Here is a 20,396-nt window from a genome sequence, read left to right as displayed (position 1 = left end):
AGGGGTCAACACACAGTGCATGTGGGAGTGCTGTTATTTCACAAGGGGAGCTAGGGTTGAAAGGTAGATTCAGTGCCGCTGACACATTTGCATGAAATTGCATATTGAATTAAGTAGGCGAGGAAGAGGCAGGTCCAGGTCCCAGATGAGTGCAGTGCTCTGCTGCCAACCAACAGAGGGGAGCAGATGTCTGTGGGGTTTAAACTTCAGATCCCCAGGTCAAAGCCTGGCAGATCTTGACTCTTGGAGACAGTGTTATCAGATGGTCGTGGTACAACCAGAGTCTATGGAGAGCAATGCTGAGGTAGGCTGGCTGTGGATCACCTTTCACTGGGCACCCAGTCAGGGAGGCACTCCGCTCCCCCATCTCGCAGGCGCTGTGGAGGTGGAAAATGCGTGAAATTGATTTTGAAATGTTCAGCTTTAAGTGCCAGTTACAGCGGTAGCTGAATATAGCTGCCAAATCTGAATTCTAGATATCCTCTAGGGCAGAAAAAGCTTCACACGGAATGCCGGAGCAAAAGTCATCCACATAAATGAACATTCAGGGTAGAATTTCAAGAGCATCTCAATATGCAAGTTAAAAACTATTGGTGCTTGAGTGGACCTGGAAATAAACCACCAAGCTGGAGCTTCCAAGACTTGGCTGGGTTGTTCATATATCATCTGAAAAGCATTCCACAAAAGAAATTCCAGAAAATGAACATGAGTATGGGAGCATTGCTGGCAATGTCAAATCTGTGTCGTGCCATGTCACTGGCAGAAACCAGACCAAGGAACATAGCTCTTGTCTTCATACTTGTGCTGCTACTAGACTTCAGTGTTAGGTGTCAACAAGAAGACAAAGTATTCATGCCAGAACACAAAATGTTCCGTTTTCCAAAGACCAAGAGAGCCATTAAGAGGACCCATCCCACTACTGTAGAAGAAACTGCAAGCAGCTTTCTGGTTTATGCAGTAGAAAGGTCAGAGTGGTTGTGGTGAGGCTCGTTCTCAAGGAGCTCTTACATTCATTTCATTCCTTCCACTTTGTGCTCTCAACTGAAGGGGCCCATCCAAGTTTTAAGCAGATTAATTGCAACCTGCCTGGGTACAAAACCACACTGACTTCCAGCTGGAGGTCTTCGGACATCTGGCACCTGGCAGTGGTGGGTGCATGCTGCTCGCAGGGCTAGAAGTAGGTGATCCTATAGGAGAATCCAAGGAATAACCCTGTGGCTGTGATGCTTGCACATCTCTCCTTGGTGATGCTTGCACATATCTCCTTGAATAATTGAGACCCTGCTTCTGCAAGGCGCAGCTGAAGTCTCCAAGTTTGCTGGCTCCAGCATTGAATATAACAACAAAACTGACATTTGGAAGGTTTTTTTGTGTAACTGATGATCTGGTGGCATCCCAGAACTCATTCTAGAGATAGGTCTTCAGGAGTGATATGAGAAAGAGGGATGTTTGGGGTCTTAAACCCACTTAGAGAGAAAAGTGCAAAGGCAATCTGAGGGAAGAGCAGGGAAGAAGGGGCTGTAACTCACAGCTTGTTTTGCTCTATTGCTGAGTGGAGTTGAGAATAAATTCCTCCTTCCCTGGCACTGAGGCTTTCCCAGCTCCATCTGTTTTCATCGATTCTGGTTGCTTTGTCTGCAAATTCATTATACTATCCTGACATCTTCCTGGTACTGACAGTTCCGACCTGCCATGGGCCAGCCCCTCACCTGGGGCGGATCAGCCGGTGCATTCCTCCACGCTCAGCATATCCGCACCAGCTGGGAATGAGGAGTGGGTGCAGTGGTGGGGCATGCGGGGACATCCCCGCTGCAATGGATTTTCCCTGGGGGAGACTCATGCCATGCAGTGAGGCCGTGTAGCATGATGCTCTAAATCAGCTGAGAGCTCGTGGGCAGCCTGGGCTTGGTGTATTTGTCAGACAGGGCAAGAGTTGACCCTGGAGGTAAGCGTGTGGCCTCTCTGTTGTTGGATTTTTATTAAAAAAAAATAGCCAGAGGTGTGAGGTGTCTGCAGCTCGGTCCCTGTGTCTTCCCCTTGTTCTGTTATGGTCGCTGCTGAATCTCCAGGGTGTACACAGAAATCTCTGTGCTCCAGCTGGTTTTAGTTTGACATTTTGACTATCAAACACTGATTTTTGTTAAAAACAGTTAATAATTTATTAGATGGAAATGTTCATTCCTCTTTGGTGTCGGAAAACTAAAAAAAAAAAAAAAAAAAGGCTATTGCCTTTTTAATTTTGGACTTTTTCCTCTCCCGTTTCCCGTCCTTTATTGTGTCCTTCCCTGTTTTTCTTGGTGACATCACAAAGCAAAGTAAAACACAAAATGTTCCTTTTCCTTCCACATTTGGCCAAAAAGCAGATTTTGAATGGGCTCCAAGTACGGGGTTTTTTTTCTGGAGGAAGGCAGAGCTAGACAAGGCAGTCATATATTATGTATTTTAATGGGACTGCAACAAGCAGATATGACACAACTGTCTTCTCTAATGGGGCAGGGACAGCAGTTGTGACCTGGGATGCACCGGCAGCCTCTGTGATATTCAGACAGGAGTTACTGTTGTGAATTTTGCTTTTTCAGTAGAGTCTGTAGCAATAGGACAAGGGGTGATGGTTTTAAACTAAAAGAGGGTAGATTCAGATTAGCTATTAGAAAGAAGGTGTTTACTGTGAGGGTGGCGAGGTGCTGGCACAGGCTGCCCAGAGCAGCTGTGGATGCCCCATCCCTGGCAGTGTCCCAGGCCAGGCTGGATGGGGCTTGGAGCAACCTGGGCTGGTGGGAGGTGTCCCTGCCCATGGCAGGGGGTGGGACTGGGTGGGCTTTAAGGTCCCTTCCAACCCAAACCGTGCTGTGATTCTGTGACTCCAGTGTATGTATGGGAGGGGATGACCAAAGTATGGCTGTGCTGAGAACTGAAGGTCCAACAGTGTTGTTCACAAAGTGGCCAGGACTGGGACCCCAAAGCTTGGAGTTCCCTAAATGGCAGTGGGATGGCCTCATGTCCCTGGAAAAGCCTGATAAACTCTGTCAGAAGGAAAGCATGGGAGGCTGAGAAAATAACATTGCAGTGAGTGATTCCAGGAACTGAATAAGAGTATGTGCCCCAAGGTAAATATTATGACTATTTCACACTTATGGTGTGGTGACGCCTGGAGTCTTCCTCCAGATACTGGCAAGGCTGTGCCCGAATGCACAGCACATGATGTACACTTGGAATTTTGCTCAGCTGCCATCCTGATCAGGAGAGGATGCAGAAAACCATGTGCCACGAGACCTGCAATGCAGTTGTCGGACTTGGCAACAGCAGGGAGATCAAAGAGGCGAGTCAGCCCAGTAGAAGTGCAATAAAGAGCACTCTCACCTGTCTGCTTCTTCTGAATACAAGTAATGTCCCCATGGGATGAGGTTCAGAGAAGCAGTTTCTCAACACCTTGATGGCTGGCCCAGCAGGACAGCTTGTCCTGGCTTCTGCAGAAGAGGCTTTTCTTGGCTGACCTCTGAGGGGGGGTCTCCCGCATGGCTGGGGGTCCCCAGGTGCTGCAGGGTGAAGGACCTGATGGTGTCTCACGTGCACATGCTGCAATGGGACAGGCTCGCTTGAGTGTGAACATGCTGGGGGCTCCCTGCCTCCCCCAAAAGTAGGGTTGCTCCTTACTTTGTATTCTGTAGCACATAAGCAACCCAGAAGAAATGCAGCCCTGTCAACACTTTCCTAGTGATATGAGCTTATTTTTTTCTCTCCCTCCCCTGCTGCATTATTCACGACCGTAAAATATTCACCAGCCTCCCCTCTCCCCCCCACCACTGCAAAACAAACCCCCAAACAATAATTCAAGCCCCCTTCCTTCCAATGTCTTGCAAAAGGCTAGGAAATAAATTTCTTGCCGTGGGTTTTTTTTTATAGTGAACTTTCGTAGCTAGATATAATCATGGAGGCAAATTTCACACTGCCTTGAAATGGACCCATAAACTTAGCTCAGCATCAAATTCCTCCTTCCCCAGCCTGCCTTTCCAGCTCTGCTCTGCCGTGTCCCTAGCTTCACAGGGCTCCGAGGAGGAAAGCTTCTCCACCAGCCAAACCACATTTACAGTGTTTTTCCACAAGAAAGGCCAAAGCTGTACGGATCGTGCTAGTGTTGTATCAGCTCCGCATTGCCACCCGGAAAGGGTCGAATCCTGCCTGAGTCATCCTTCATCAGGCAGGGAGTCCCCAATGAGCCAGGGCATCGCTCTCAGGAGTAGGAGTGGTGCTGGGGATGCAGGGGGATGCAGCGAGCATCCACTTGGCCAAGGTGTGGGTTTTGTTCTCTTTGAGTGCGGGCAAGTCCTTGGGCATTGTAGTGGGAAGGAGGAAAGGTGGAAACCCAGAGTCCTGCATGTTTTCCAGCAATTGCATGGTCAGTCCTGAGGGACACTCACCCAGTTGGGATTTGTTGTGTGGAAGATGACCATAAGGCACCACAGCACCCACTGGCTCTGACCTGGGTCCAAGACCCTCTCCTCCTGCCCTGGGACAGCTCAGCCAGCACCACTGATGGGGAAGGAGCCCACCAAGAGGGAGGGGGATTGCTGCAGAAGCTCAGAGACTGGGGCAGTAATTTGGGTCTCACAAAAGCCCACTCCTTTTCCCAGTTCCTCCACTTTCCTCATCAGGGCAGTCATGGGGTTGAGTCTTCCAGCAAGGCAGCACCTTTGCCAGAGAGCAGAGCTTCCATCACTGCACCTCCCTTTCAGAGGGGCTGATCCAGTGCTAGGTTTTGCTCGTGTTTGACTCCAGGTGGATGGGATGGTGCAAAGAGAAGGTCCAGCGTTTGCTTGGAGAGGTGCTTCAACCCAGGCAGCAGCGTAGCAATGCTATTGGAGCATGGGTGCACCTGAAGAATGCAGATAGGATGAAACTAGCCTCTGAGCCAGGGACTTCAGTTATCACTGGAGAGGAAGAGGCACCTCTAGGACATGTCTCATCCTCCCTCAAGCTGAGCATAGCTGGAGGTGCCTGAACTGCCCCAGCAAGGGGCAACGGGAAGAAGCCTGTGGTGTCTCGCGGTGGTGTGTACCGTGGGAAATAGGTCTTCCTCCACCTTGCAGACCCCAGATGAACCCTTCTGACCCATGGTGAGCTCATCTGGTCGCCGCCTTCTTTGGGCATGGGCACCTGGATCCTGGGGTCTCTCATCTGGATGGCTAACAACCCTTCTGCAGTGCAGGACCCAGCCAGTATATGGGAAGGGGAAGAATCACCATAAGCTCTTTCCCTTTTTAGCAGTTTTAATTTAAAATGACTTATTAGCTGGGAAAACATCCCCGCCACTGCCGTCTTGGATAAACATACATTTTAATACATTGCAATGAGCCGAGGGGGGGAGATGGAAGTTTCCGTTGACTTTATTTTATTTTTCTAGATTATAAAATATTTAAAATGCATAAATAAAATGCTCCATTGCAAGAATGCTGGCGTGTTTTTCCAAAGCAAGGCGAGGAATGGAGCTAAATTGAAATATAACCGTCCAGGGTGATCTCTTAAAGTGAAACCAGTTTCAATGGGATTTAAGTGCCCACAGTCTCCCTGCTTGAATATTTATGTTCTTATGGAGTGTGACACATTTCCCCCCCCCCCTTTTTTTTTTAATATTGCACGATATAATGAATCAGGTCTTGTAGCCACCGCAGTGAATTTATGGTGCTACGTATGTGTCATGAATAATGCTGAAGTTTCCTGGTTTTAATTAAATCTGTTCCGTTTATGATACTGCCATGTTGCAAGAGTGCGGCGGGAGGCATTGCCCACAGGACACACCTCTGAGCCTCTGTCAGTAGACACCGATCGTGACTCTGCCTCCTCTTTGCAAGTGTTGGCTGGAGCCAGAAATAACAAGAGCTCAGCTTTGTGTGCGTCTCTGTCTCTCTCCCTCTGTCCTAACACTTCTTAGTCCTAACTCCCAGGCATCTTGTGGCATCCCAAAAGTGGTTTTAGATCCCTGTTGGGAAATATTACTGGTTGCAACCACATAAATAGCACATTTTGTGGCATAGGTGCATATCCACTGTATATTATAATGATGCAACCGCAAGCTCATTGTCACAGTAATGGGATTCAGACCCTCCTTGTTAGTCTACTTTGCAAGTTCCCCCTGACTGGCTTTTTGGGGAGCGTTGGTGTGACTTACCCAGAAGGCAGCCCATCTGCCTTGCTGCTGGCCTACCCACTATAGTAACCGGGCCACTGCAGCTGCAAACTTCTCATGGGTGAGTGTTTTATAAATCATCTCCTCTCCAGAAAGCAGGAATTGCTGCCTCATCCTGTTGCTGAGCTCCCCCGTGGATGCTGTCTCCCAGGCAGTGGCTATTCCTTATTATTGCCGCTGGGTTGCAGAACTGATGGATGATAGCTCCTGCACTGCACAAGGGCTTGGTAAACGATGGTAATTAGAGGGGATGTTCACAATGTAATTTTCATTCCAGATGTGATGCAAATAACCTTCTGGGACTGCTGCAAAGCCTTTCCACAGGTTGTCACAGCAGCTCTGGTGGCAAGGAATAGATAAAGCCATTGCCCATCTAATAGAAATGAGAAAGGCATAGAGATGGTGCCAGATCTCGCATTATAAGGGCTGAAATCAGGTGTCATAGTTTCCCTGCATGACTGGTTGTAGAGGCAGCCAGGCTGTGGTCATCATGACTTGCTGGTGCTCTGGAGCTCTCCTTTCTTGAACTTAGATGTAGTAATAAACATGGCAAGCATGTATGCAGCTTGGCAGCAGCCCAGTGTAATACTGGCAGCAGATTTACTGGGATACCATGTCCAACTCTAGCATTTACCCATACGGAGAGTGAAAACCTGGGAGATGTGCACAGAAGGTAAACAAAGTCAACTGAGAATGGAGGAACCCACTGTGCAGTAGGCTGGTATGAAAGCACCAGTCCCTTTCTTTACATATTCATGTTTAGTAGGTAAACTTGGGAGCCAGTGGTTACCTGCAGGTGATGGAGGCGTTTGCTGGTCTCGTGTTGACCACTGCACACCCGAACTGCTTTCCAAAGACCTGGCGGCAGATCAGAGCAGTGGTGGACTCAGACTTGTGCAGGGCTCTGGCTGCTGGCAGAGCTGGGGTGAGAGATGGGCAGAAGGGGAAGGGATGTATTTGAATCCGCCTACCATAAGTGCTAATTTAAGTGTTGTTCCTATATTTTTCCATTAGTTAAGAGGAAGGTGAAATTTGGCAGCACTGGCACTCAACACTCGCTGCTCTCTTCAACTTGGAGAGTCAGCCTCATCTAAATTATGTGAACGTGATGCTGTCACTCCAAAAGATCCTATCTGCAAGCTCAAGATGTCTGTTTGTTAAAATATTGCCACTAAATTCAGGTACAAATTGATACCAACCAGCCTTCTTAGGTTTTCCATTGAGCATCCTTGCCCAAGAAGTGGCCAGAGCCAGCGCTGCCCTCTGGCTCTGGCCCTGCAGACCTGGAGCAGGACACATACTATGTTACAGGACTTCCAGTGCTGTGAGGTGAGAGTAGCCAGGCTCTGCCCACTTCTGCTAACGAGCCTCTTATTTTTCCCTGGTTGCTTCTCTGGTGTGATTTCAGGAGCACTTCTGGAGCTTGGACAAGACAGAAAACAAGATTCCACCACAGCTTATCTTCCAGATCTGGGACAATGACAAGTTCTCTTTTGATGACTATTTGGGTAAGTAAGTCAGGAGAGGTTTTTGCCTCCATCTCTGCTGATGCAAACAGGAAGGAAAAAATTCTTGAATCCTTCCAGGATATGAAGAAAGCACAACAAGACCAGTTTAAGTCACTGAACAGGTTTCGATGTCAGCATAAGTTCAGGGCTGATGATAAGTTGTTTGTATTAGGCAGATTTCCAGTCTGAGCCTGCAGTGGCCTGTTCCTGGGCTGACATGATGTTGAGAGCATCATCAAATCCAGCAGAGCCATCACCTTCCAGGAAGTCCCCAGTTCTCCGTGACTCATCTGAGTCTGTGCTGAGATGTGCTCACTGGGGCTAATGGTGTATTGGAGCTGAGATGACCAGGAGGATCACTGACCTGCCTTGCCTTATCTGGGCTGTTTAGACAGTTTTCAGTGCTAGCTTCATTAATCATCCTCAGAAATCTAGGTTTAGCTCAAGAAAAAAATAAAACAAACCCCTGTAATAGGGAGGATAGCAGAGCCATGCAGCAGATTAGCTGTGCAGAAGCTGGAGGCTCCAGCATTATGATTTTCTTGGTCAGATCTTGTTCTACCTTTCTTCTTGCCATTCGAAAAAAAAATATTCAAACATCAAAAGCTTCTCTGAGGAAGTATGTGATCAAGATCCTTTTAAATCCTGTTTTTGATTAATTACGCAGGCTGAGTGCTGAAATAACCTCGCCAAGGTGTGTTTTCCATTTCTGGCTCTGCACGTCAGGAGCTCTTGACTGCCAACATGAATTCTTTGCAAATTCTAGCAAATAAGAGTGGTCTGCAGCTTTTGTAAAGCACTTTTCATCCATGGGCTTCAAAAGTGTTTCACAACAAACCTGCTCTGTGCTGCTGTTGTCACTGGTGGCAAGAGCCTGTGGCACAGAAAGGCTGCAAGTGCAAACATGGTATTAAACGTGAGTCGTCCACAGAATGTGGAAAGCTCCTGTCCCTCAGCTGAGCCATGGATCCAGACCCTGTGTGCGTTCTGGGACGTTCCCAGCTGTCAGGTAGTTTGGTGTAGCAATGTAAATTAAATGCAGGCACTTTCAGCTGACACTTGGAGAATTGATCTCAGGTTTCCTCGGTAAATGTGCTAATTACTGGATCACTCTGGCTGAGAAGGAAGCTTTCAAATTGGGGGGAGACCCTTCATATTTAGTCTGCTGCAGTTACTGGGTGGGGCAATAAAATAGCCTGTTTGGAGATCTGCAAGCTTCCTGCCTGATGCTATTCTACTGACTGCGCTCTGGGTATGTACAATTTGAGCTTCACCTCAATCCCTTAGTCTTCATTAAAAATCTCAGCCTGCCTGGCTGACCTCAGGGCAAGTCATCCAACATTAGAGCTGTGTAAGCCAGCAGGTATTTTGCAGCATCTTCTAGAAGGACTTCATGGCTCAGGCCTTCCTAAGCACAATGGTGATGGCAAGCCCTCCATTCCTAGGAAGAGCTGCTGGCTAAAACAAGCATTATGCCTGGAAATGGGCTGCATTTGAGCCTGCTCTCCCCCTTGCTAGGTGGGTGTGTGCCCAAGCTCTTTGAGGTCAGGAGGGTGCCACAGTGAGTATTTCGTCAGGGAAAGAGTCCACGTTTTAAAGGACCTGTTATACCGAGGTGTCTTCCCAGTAACATTCCTCCTTGCAGGCTCCATTCAGATGGATCTTAACAGGATGCCCAAACCTGCCAAGACTGCTGAGAAGTGCTCCTTAGAGCTAGTAGATGAGACCTTGTCTTCAAGTCGCTTTGTGTCACTCTTTGAGCAGAAAACTGTCAAGGGATGGTGGCCCTGTGTTACTGAGGAGGATCAGAAGAAGATCCTGGCGGTAAGGTGGCTTCTTCAGGTGTTCTTTTGGGGACTTTCTCATTGGGGAGGGACGTGGCTGGGCCAAGGATGTGCAGGATGCTGTGGCTAGGGCAGAGAATGCAGTCTTGGGCTGCAAATTTTACAAACTGGACCAGCTTTTGTCAGCTGGCCATTCTCCAGGATTTGTCCAGCACCATACAAATGCCTCAGAAGAAGTTATTTGTTCTGTGGGATTTTTGCTGTGGCTTTTGAAACATGCCACCTAATTTGACTCTGTATCACATCTATTCTTAATGATATTGTGTTGTGACAAGTACCAGGGAAAGGTTCCAGCTGTCAGACTGATATATGTAAATGTAAGTGTCTGGGCTCCTGTTCAAGTCTTTGGCGACTGTTCAATACAGGTGAGGGGGTCCAGGCAGTGAATGAAGTCATTCAGCAAAAGACCCCTGAGCTGGTTGCCTAAACCTGGGTGTCACTGACATTTGAAATGTCCTGGAGTATCTGCTGAGAACACTGTAGTGGGCAGGTGAGGGACCTGTATGAAAGCCACTGTTGCTGGGTTCTTTGTGGTCCTTGTTGGTAGTGGTTGGGTTATACTCAAAGAGGTTTTTCTTTCTCTAATCAGTATTTTGCATCATACATTCATTTCTGACATCTCCCTTTTTTGTTCTGTTTTGTTTATAAGTTTGTTTTTGTTTAACCCACACAGGGCAAATTGGAAATGACTTTGGAAATCGTGGCAGAACAAGAGCATGAAGAGCGGCCAGCTGGCATGGGTCGGGATGAGCCAAATATGAACCCCAAGCTGGAGGACCCCAAGTAAGAGCATTTTGAATGGAAAAGTAACCACCGGGGCACAGATCTCCAGGAACAAATTGAAAACCAGTGTTCCCAGTGTGAAGTCTGCTGTCTGCAAAGGGCTTGCTCCCTTGTAGGCTCCGTTTTGAACTGCTGATGCTCAGTGTATGAGCTGAGGGAATCTGGGGTGGCTGGGAGGCTGGTCTGGACTACCAAGGAGGGCATTTGCCATAGCTTACCCACCCAGAGCAATGCGGGGTTACAGGGTGAACAGCCAGTTTGTTACAGCAGGGCACACTCATGGGGTTTGGGGATCCAGGAGGGTGAAACTACTGTGGAACTCAGAAGTGACCTCAACTTTGTTTGGCTTCAGGCGGCCAGAAACCTCCTTCCTATGGTTCACCTCCCCGTACAAGACCCTGAAGTACATCCTGTGGCGGCGATACAAATGGGTGGTGATCCTGGCCATCATCCTCTTCGTTTTGCTGCTCTTCCTGGGGATCTTCATCTACGCCTTCCCGGTACGATGGGTGTGGGAGAGGAGGGGGGGCCTGACCAAGGTCTTAGGTGTTCCCTCAGGTCTCTGTGGCTGACCTGCCTCTGTGGTCACAGAGATGGTCCCCATGCACGTGGCTGCAAAGTTCTGTGCTGATCCCTGAGGAACAGCCTGGTAGATCATGATGGGTCAAAAAGAGTCTGTGTTTCTGGGCTCTGCTGCAGACCCACTGCAAGGTGCCCACCTCTTTGCGACCAAGTTTCAGTTCGTGTCTAATGATGCTGAGGTTAATTGATTGCTTTCAAAGAGGTTTGAGCAGCTGATGTTGGAGATGCTGGAGGGTCGGTGGGAACACTGCAGACTAATTAGAAATGCAGCCATTTCCCAGGGCTGAGCAGCAGCAAAACCCACATCGCTCTGTAATTGTTTAAAGATGCAGGGAGCTCGAAGGCATTCAGGCAGCCCCATCTCTTGTTATCGAGGCTTGGAGCATGTTAACCAATGTAATGTCTGAAACGAGGGGGGGGGTTCACCTCGTTCATCAACAAAGTGGCTTTTTCTTGCCTTACTGTCAGTTCCAATGGCAAAATAAAAGAAATAAATAATGGAGCCTTGGCCTTCCAGTTTGGCTTAGGATGGGTTTTAGTATCCTCCTCTGTTCCTACAGCACTGGAATAATTCATGCTGGCTCTTGGATGCCGTTTCCCCTCCTCTCAGACTGATAAGAAAAATGACCCGCCTCTCTCTCTCTAGCACTTAACAAATTCTGCTCCTTGTATATGTGTGTGTTGGTTTTTTTTTTTTTTAATAAAAGAACTCATTGGAGTAATTTATAACTTCATGCGGGAGAATGTGGCTGCCTTTTGCAGATGGCTTTGTGTGCTTGCAATGTGCAACCGAAAAGCAAGGTGTGGAATTTCTCCTTGCCATCGTAATCACTTTCAGATGATTTGAAGTCATGCATGCTCGGTTATTCCTGTCGAGAAAAAAAGAGGATGGGATTAGGTCATGGCTCACTGCGTCCCTCCATCCTCATACCCATGGGAAGGGCTGGGATACTTCTCCTGCTGGAATAACAATTCCAGAGGTGCTAAGTAGTATGAAGGAGGAAATAATTGTGCAAGTGAAGATTTGTGCTGCATTGCCTCCTCCCTGCCCTGTTGCCGGAGCCATTCCCGGAGACTCCTTTTTATGTCAAGTAGCAGAAATTAAGCCTTTTCAGCTGGGAAGAACTCAGTGTTTCCCTGAAGATGCAAGTGGCTTTGCATTCGTTCCAGTGGTATCATATAAAAACAATGCTGAGATAAGAAAAAAATTGCAAACTATAAATATTGATTTACACTCATTATTACTTGGTATTTTTCCCTGTTTCCTAGCTACATGTCGTTGTATTTAACCTCATTTTGGTTGAATCAATTTTTAGTCATATTTTGAAAAAGTAAGGCCATGTTTCATGGAATTTTTCTGTTTTTATGCATTTGGCCAGCTTCCCCTAGATTTTTGAGGTCACTGGTTCTGTATCTTGTTGGAGATCTAGTTCCTTTCCTGTTTCATCAGGCACTAAATTTGGCAATTGCCCTGGTGCTGGTTTGCTATGAAGAATGCCCCTGGCGTCTTGACCTTTGGCAGGGCTCACCATTACATCCCTGATTAAATGCATGGAAAAACAATTCTTCCTCACTTCTGTTCTGACTTGTGTGCCAGGAGCACCATCAGGTCCCATTTAAAGTAAGGACCTTACACAGTGTGAAACACAGAATGTAATTTTGCCACTGCACATGCAGTTTCGAGGTCCCATGCTGCAGGCAGAAGGTTTTGTCCTGGGCAAAGGGGTGAGTGATGGGAGGAAAACCTAAAGGGAATCCTGTTAGGGCATGTGAACCATCAGTCTGAGCAGGCAGAGGGTAAGGAACAGGGATGCTGGATGCTAAGGGGTGCACACAGAGGTGAAGTTACTGTTTTCCTGCTTCTCTTGCTGTTTTTGCTTTGGCCTTGCATGCAGAGCTCTTCCAGAGCATTCTGCTCCTTGACGCCTCCACAGGGACCTTCAGGGTCCTTCCAGTCATTGCTTTTCAGCAGCTGGTCCGTGGCTCAGCAGGAGCCTTGGGTGCCCCTGCCTGCATCCAGCCTTTCCACCTGGGAGCATTGGGTACTGTGCACCAGATGCTGCCAGAGAAGTCTGAGCCCTGGCCCCAAATTTTGTCCTGTTTGGACTCAGCCTGAGGACACTGAAGGAAGATAGCTTTTACCTGAGAAATATCAGTCCACAGCGTGCTGTGGGAAACTTAACGGGCCCCTGAGCTAAGCTAACCCTGCTCAGGTCACCCTCCATCCCAGGGGGAGAGGACTCTCCCCTGAAAATGAACCCAAGGCATTTCATTGGCTCTTGATATAAAAATAAGTGGGATTTTTTTATTTATTCCTATTCCCCATACAGTGCTGAAAGGTTCCAACCACAGTCTCAGCTTTGCCGTCAGAGTAGCTGGAGAGTAAGAGCAAATTGAAAAGCTGTCTGCGTCCACCTGACACTGCAAAGGGCTGTCTGGGCTTCCCAACAGTAGTGCCCAAAAACGTTGGTTCCCAAAAGCTCAGGCTTTTCAGTGAATGAAGAAGCTGATGTATTGGTCTTGCTTAGAATATCCATCAAGAGATGCTTTACACCCCAGGGAAAGGCTATATAGCTATATATAGGAAATATATATATATAAAAAATTATAACATATATATCTATAACTGAAAGGCTATATTGCAGAATTTTCTGCAAAATACCTTTTAGGACTACTTCACGGATCAGAAACCTTGGAAGATGTGGTGCCTTTGTACTTCCACTGTCCTCTGTCCTCAGGGCACACAGTACATGTGATGGATCATGGGCTGGAATAAAGAACTTCCCATTCTTCCTCTTAGGTCCTCTTCAAAGGCTTTTTCCAAGGAGAGCTTTGGGCAACCAGCAGTTGTTTTGCAGCCAGGGAACTTGCCATGGCTGCCCCGGTGGGAGCTGGGGTCCCTGGAAGGAGCAGGGGGAGACCTGCAGAAGTGGGGAAGATTCTGGAAGTGCTTTGGAATGAAGAGAAGGTTCCTCAGGATCTGTGAGGAGTTGGGAGTGTGGCAGTATGGGAAATTTAGGCACAAGTCCATAAGAAATCTGTTGTCATTAGTGCAACTGTTTACAGAGCAACTTGTTTTAGTCGGTGAGAGGCCATTTCCAACTGGAAGGCCTTTTGGTTTTGGGTGGAAAACTGCATGGCATTGCAAATTTTCATAAAAAAAAAAGTTGTCTAGTTTTATAAAAATGGGAAAAAATGTTTAAAATCTGATATGCTGAGGTTCTTTTATTTTTTTACTTGGGCTCTTCCACCCAGTCTTAGTGTCAAGTTACTTGCTGGTTTGCCTTAGCTTTCTTTGCAGAGTGGTTGTCATTATGGTCTATACAAGCTAGGACTCTGGGAACAGCATTCCCTGGATATTTCCTATATGATTTCCTTAGACGGTCCTTAGATTTAACTTGACATCAGAAGATTCTTTAAGCAACAGTCATAAGTATAATGAGCTCCAGTAGCTGGATGTTAAGTTAGAGGAACCATTCCAGTGGAAATAGGATGCTAATTTTTGAGACGAAGGGTAATTAACTGTTGGAACAATTTGCCAAAGGTTGTGGTAAGTTCTTTGTTGCTTGAGGCGTCCACGTATCGAGATTGAGTGCTACAAGATATGCTCTTGTTCCACCCTATGCTCCTGTCCAGCAGCGCTCATTTATGGTAGGCTGTGGGGCTTTTTGGAAAGGTCCAGTGACTTTGAGGGACTTTTCATCCAATACTGCCATAGCCAAGAAGAACTCTGCCTTCTGCTATGGGAACAGTTGAGTGAGAGTCGTGGGCTGGACACAAAGTCAGAAGAAAAGGTTACAAAAGTCCAGCCTGGGTTTTTGCATCGGTAACATGTAGGGAATACAGCGGTGAAGTTATCTCCCTGAAGCAGTGATTATTGTAAAGGTTTTAGTGGCTACCACCATAGAAAAATGTAACGCTCCTTCCAGCTGGAGTCAGCTCTGCTTTGCAGCACCATGAAAATGTTTACTACCTTTTAAAGCTCTGTTTGTGTTCTGCAAGCCCAACGTTGCTTCCATTGCCATTAATTCTAATTACAGCTCGCTTTCGACACTGATTGATAATCCTGCTTGGCTTTCAACACTTTGTTAATACAAATTCATAGCTGGACAGAAAACTTGCTACCCTCCAGTATGCAACCAGTCAAATCATAAAAAATAGGAGTATTTTGAAGGATAGACTCCAAAAGACAAATGGATGGATAATTAATTCGAAGGTTATATGTCACTGGAGGCTTTTCTAATGACTTCTGGTAAACTGCCCTAACGTTGCTTGCTTGATTTATGGCATTATTAGAAATCCTCAGTTGGCAAACTGCCTTATATTTTGCTACACATTGTAATTTATCAAGATGCCTTTGGTCAGACTTTTGTTGTGTGCTTTCTGCCCCCCATTCCTCCAAAGACCTTGCTGGTAACCAGCACTATACTTTGTTTCCAGTTGCGTTTTTAAAGTGACAGAGTGATAGAACATCCTGTACCTATTAAATTCAATATGCTTGGGAGGGACTTCCAGACTGGCTAGTATGTGGTTACGGGGGTTTGAATCAAAGCTACTTTAAAAATAGCTCATTCCAAATGACCTAAGTATGCATCTTCGCCTGTATTTTCTTTGTGGTCTTGATAAGCAGCATTTACTCAGCTTATTCTTTTTCACAGTGCTGTCATCTTCTTTCAAGGAAGCAATTGCACGTATAATAGGCTAAAATAAGGTGACACCTCATTTTTCGTGGCAGCCCTGCACTTCACTGTGCAATAGCAGGGACAGTCGAGATCCCAGAAAACAGGCACAGGAAGGTCTTGCCTGGGATGTCTGCTCTTAGAAGCGAAAACCACACCAAATGCTGATGCTGAAACAGATGGCTGAGGCATTAAGGGATGCAGACAAGGCAGAAGAAAACAAATCAGCAATAGGTTTGCTTTTCTTGATTGCCTTTGGCAGATTCTTTGGAGATAGTCCATGGGCCTGCAGGCTAGGTTTGTACTAACAGACTGCATCAGGACGGGGCAAGGCTCGAGAGCCATCCTCTTGCTGTTCAGGCCAGCTGATTGTTGGTGTGATCCTGGGTGCAGGTGTTGGCCTGTGGAAAGCAGGACACTGCAGAAGACATCATGGCATGGCTTGGTGGATGCTCGGGGACTGGGGCCAGGGTCTGTTTCCAAAGGGTCTAACCCAACAGGCAGAGTGGGTGAGGTCACCAGTTTTGGGGGGGCTGTGGGGAGAAGGAGTGGTAAGGATGCCAGGTCAGGGCTTGGGTAGTGTCTACAGCCTCAGGGGCTGTAGGGGAGCAGCACAAAGAGAGGGCAGGGGTGAAGGGGCACCGGGAGCCAGGGGACAGGGGGAGGCTGCAGCGACTCAGCAAAGAGCTGGATGAGCAAGAGCAGGAAGCAAGAAAAGCAGGTGGGCAGTGGGATAGTGCTGGTGGGGAGATGCCGAATTTCTTACAAGGGTACAAAGAGGTGGAAATCTGTCTTACAAATGCGTGGAAGGAGCAATCAAAGTCCAGGAGTGACTGTTGGTGCTTGTGACCAGTAGCCTCTACTCAAAGAAGGCAAGACCTGTTTTCTTACGCATCTGGGTTTTTCTACCATCCTTGCTAGTGGGAATGTGCTTTTTGCTTGGATGTCTCTGTGGGCTGGGAGCTTGGCCATCATGCCTGCCCTGAGTGAAGCTCCATCTGCAGTTCTCTGACGTACCCAAGAAACTGCTTTAACTTCCACACGCTGCCCTGCCGTACCCGCTTCAAATCAGCTTTTCTTTCCCTTGTTTTTCCATCCCTCTAGAACTATGCTGCTATGAAACTGGTGAAACCTTTCAACTGAAGCTGTGCTGGAAAACTCCTGAAAGGTCCAGAGAATCTTGCAAAGAAGCTGCAGCTCTGCAGTGGATCACATCAGCAGGTGGAGATGGGGAAGGAACAGCCTCGCTCAGGCCCTAGGCTGCTGCCAAAATGAAGATACAGCTTACCCTGATGCAGTATGCAAATCCCACCTACAGCACTTCACCTCGGAAGCAGCACATAAACAATACCCACTCTGAAGTACTCTGAAGTATTTCTTATTTTACTTCCTTGTCTGTCCTCTTTATTTTTTAATTTTTTTTAAGCTGCTCTGATTGTAAAGCTTAAATACCAGTGCAAAACTGCAGGGGGTGGAGAAAAGGACCTTTTCACATGTAGTCTGTGAGCATTCAGGCATGTGGCAGACCTTAAGGGAGGAGTTGCAGGCTGCTGGCGTAAGCAGCAAAGTGCCAGCCAAAATCTGATTCTGAGCACACTTTTCTTTGCGCTCCGAACAAGCCTCCGTTTTCCTTTGCTGTGCAATGTGTCTTATCTGGTTTATACACATATAAAGTTTACCAAAGATGAAATGTGCTGCACGGCCTGAAGCCCTATGCTGGTAAGTTGCCTTTCCAGAAAAAACGCAAGCTACAGGACCCAGGGAAAAGGCTGAGACACAAAACCTGGGCAGGAGTTGGTGGCAATTGCTTAAATCAAAACACCCATTGAATTTTGTGCTCATGAAGGACCGCATGGTCTGGCTCATGTGCTTTGGAGCTTGTTTTCCCTCTGAGCTGCTCTTTCACCTCTACAGTCCCACATGCCTTCCTTCAAAACCAGTGCAGAAAGCAGAGTTGGGCTGAGCCCTACTCTGAGCAATCCCAGGAGCAAAGCAGCACGTGTGGACTTTGCTTTTCTCCTCTCCTGCTCTATGCAACCCCTGCAGCTGCAGTTCGGTAAATGTATTAGTCTTTTTTGTTTCTTCTTTTTTTTTTTTTTTTCCCCCTTTTTTTACCTCCAAACATGCTTAAGCAAAAACAAGTACAAACCAGAACGTGATGTGAGCCACGAAGCTTGCTGCTGCTGGGTGCCAGCAAGGCAGATAACCTGCACCTTTGGAAGCAGGCTGGTTTGCTTTCTGCTTTGCAAACCAATTATGATAAGACGATTCCTGCAGGTCTTGCTCAGCCTCCCGCAGAGCAAATGGCAGCTGTGACAGACTGGGATGGCACTTTTGGGACATTTCTGCTGGTTTCTATTCCCTCCTTCTGTCTGCCTGTTGCTGCTGCTGCAATCAGATGGAGCGATATGGTCTAAGGGGATTTCTAGTGCTTTGTAGTTCTGGCTTATGTCATGAGAGGATGCTAATCAAAGCAGCATTAGCTTCGAATTTTCATCCTGCATCTACTCATCCTGCAAGGAACCATCTCCCAGAACAGGGGCATCAACCATGAAAGCAAATGTCCCTTTGAGAGAGGCAGTGGTCCTGCTGCTCTGGCACCCCGTGGCTTTTGTTACAGTCCCTTTGACGATAAACTGATCCTTCCCCACTGCCCTTCAGCAGGATGAGAGATGTCTTCCTTGGTTTCATTTGTCCCCTGGAGCTGTTGCTACTCAGCATGACATGTGAGAGCAAGTAGCAGTGAAAAGCGATCCTGGGGGATCAGAGTTCCTCAGGACAAACTGTGCTAATGTAAGCTCCTGGCCTGCTCCAGCAAGGCACTTAAGCCTGCACTTAGCAGAAGGCATGGAAAAAAAGCACACGCCTAGTTGCTTTGCTGGATTGGGATGTAATGTGTTGAGCATGAAATCCCTTATTGTTCAGTACTGTAGCAGCACCCAGATTGCACAGGGCAGCTCACTGCTGCGTATGAAGACAGTGTGTTTGACATGGAGAACATGCAGCTATAAAAACCTGTCCTTGCTGCTGAGGTTTGGCTGATCCAGCCTCCCTTTCCCAAAAGCTTGAGTGATGAAGTCTGCTTTGGGCTCGCGCACCCCAGGGTGGGTGTTTCATTTTACCGGCACAGTTAAATGCTTCATTTATGCATTTGTTCAGTTTTTCCCTAGAAGCCTCCCAACCTTATTTGCACCCACACCCCCATTTATTTGCCACTATTAAACTACCAAGTCTTGGTCAAATTTTCCATAATGCTTTCTCCTTGGGGATCTGATGAGAGGAGGACAAAAGTTGCTTGTGTTTGCACCTTAATGAGTTTTGGGTTCTATATTTTATGAAAATATTGGTGTGGTTAGTCCTTGCACCTCTTCCACCACAATCGGGCTCTGCTGGGGGGTGTCTGGGTATCTCACTGAGTGTTGACCTGCCTTTCTCTCCTGTCCACAGCAGGAAATCAGCCCCATTACTTTACTTCCTTGCTTTGGTTTGCAGAGATTGTGGAATTTCCCATCTTGGCATTATTGCTCTATCTATTATCTATTGACCCCTATCTATTTCAGAAACAAAATCTTGGTGCCAAGGGCCCCAGAAGGGATGACTGACCCATGCTTTGGATGCAAAACACTGCTGATATCTGGGTGCTCATCACCCATCCTATCACAACAATCGGTGTTTATCCCAGCAGAGGCAAGCAACCCTACCAAAACACATTTGTGTGTTACCTCTCCAGAGCATCTCCCAGTGAGAAATCTTCTTTTATTCCCCAGCACTTACCAACAGCTCTTCCCTGACAAACCAGGACAGGTCATTAGTGATGGTAGAGCAGGATCCAGGGCATTCAATTGCCTAGGGATAAGGAAAGGGTTACATCCCTGCATGCAATCTCCCAGTGCTCCCAGTCCAGGCTGCAGGGCCAATTTTCATGTCAGAGAGACTCCGTGGGACTGTGGTGGGTAAAAGCAGGTCTGAGTTCTGAAAACATCAACTCAATCCCATTTGCATTGCTGCCCTGTGTAGCTTGGTTGTGTCTCTCCACCAAAGCCAGCCAGGAGGTAAGACTTCTGTAAAGTATTCCCTGTGGCTCCCTGCTATTCAGGGGTTTGAAATAGCCGGAAGACATATGTATCACCTGTCTATGCCTTATATACAATAACGAAAAATGCACTGTGGTTACAAATGAAATGCTCTGAAACCTCCTTCTTCCTGGTGCATTTTATTGTGTTGATAGAATTACGGCACCTTCCCTCTTTGGTGTGGGAATGCAGAAATACAGCTGGAAGGAACAAGAACGGGGAAATGGTGATTGCTGTGCTCCTCTTTTCTCACCCCTCTGCTGTTGCAAGGGAGCAGAAAGAGGAGGAGAGAATGGAAAGCGTGGAGGAGGGAGGACAGATGTGTGACTGGGGTTGCAGTGCTTGTAGGTAATGCAGCTGCTCGTACCTCTCCCAGCTGCATTTTCCCTGGAGACTCTGCACTGCAGAATAGCGAATTGAGCCTGCTGTGGTATGTACATGTTCCTTGGTGCTCTTGTGAGTGGTCCCCTGATCCAGGACACCATGCAGGATTTATGTGGGAGTCACACACCTTGTCCCATGAGCTGGGAGACCTTGCACACTGGCTCACAAGGCTAATTTGTCATCTGGAACATCCCATATGCCAGGAGGAGGAGGAGGAAGCACACGCATGTGAGTGGGGTGGATGAAGGAGCCGTGGGAAGCTCCTGGCTTTGGGCAGCCACCCTCCAGCATTTTCCTGGTGAGTCACTCGCAAAGAGGTTGATGCCCACTTCATTTATAAACCTGAACACCCAAGATAC

General features: G+C 47.4%; 1 protein-coding gene across 17 annotated transcripts in view; it reads left to right on the top strand.

Moving 5' to 3' along the window:
- The window catches only part of DYSF (dysferlin), a 105,370-nt gene extending 85,595 nt beyond the window's left edge, over positions 1-19,775 (top strand). For all 17 annotated transcript variants that reach the window (XM_037388472.1, XM_037388448.1, XM_037388417.1 and 14 more), the window contains 5 exons: positions 7,593-7,692; positions 9,338-9,516; positions 10,210-10,319; positions 10,672-10,819; positions 16,685-19,775. In XM_037388472.1, coding sequence (XP_037244369.1) covers positions 7,593-7,692; positions 9,338-9,516; positions 10,210-10,319; positions 10,672-10,819; positions 16,685-16,723 — 576 coding nt within the window. In that variant the 3' untranslated portion in view covers positions 16,724-19,775. The remainder of the gene's footprint in view (positions 1-7,592; positions 7,693-9,337; positions 9,517-10,209; positions 10,320-10,671; positions 10,820-16,684) is intronic.
- Positions 19,776-20,396: the final 621 nt, after the last annotated feature.

Source organism: Falco rusticolus, chromosome 1 (assembly GCF_015220075.1).
Source record: "Falco rusticolus isolate bFalRus1 chromosome 1, bFalRus1.pri, whole genome shotgun sequence".
NCBI lineage: Eukaryota > Metazoa > Chordata > Aves > Falconiformes > Falconidae > Falco > Falco rusticolus.
The sequence above is the reverse complement of the archived record's forward strand: the minus strand, read 5'-3'. Positions and strand labels throughout refer to the sequence as shown.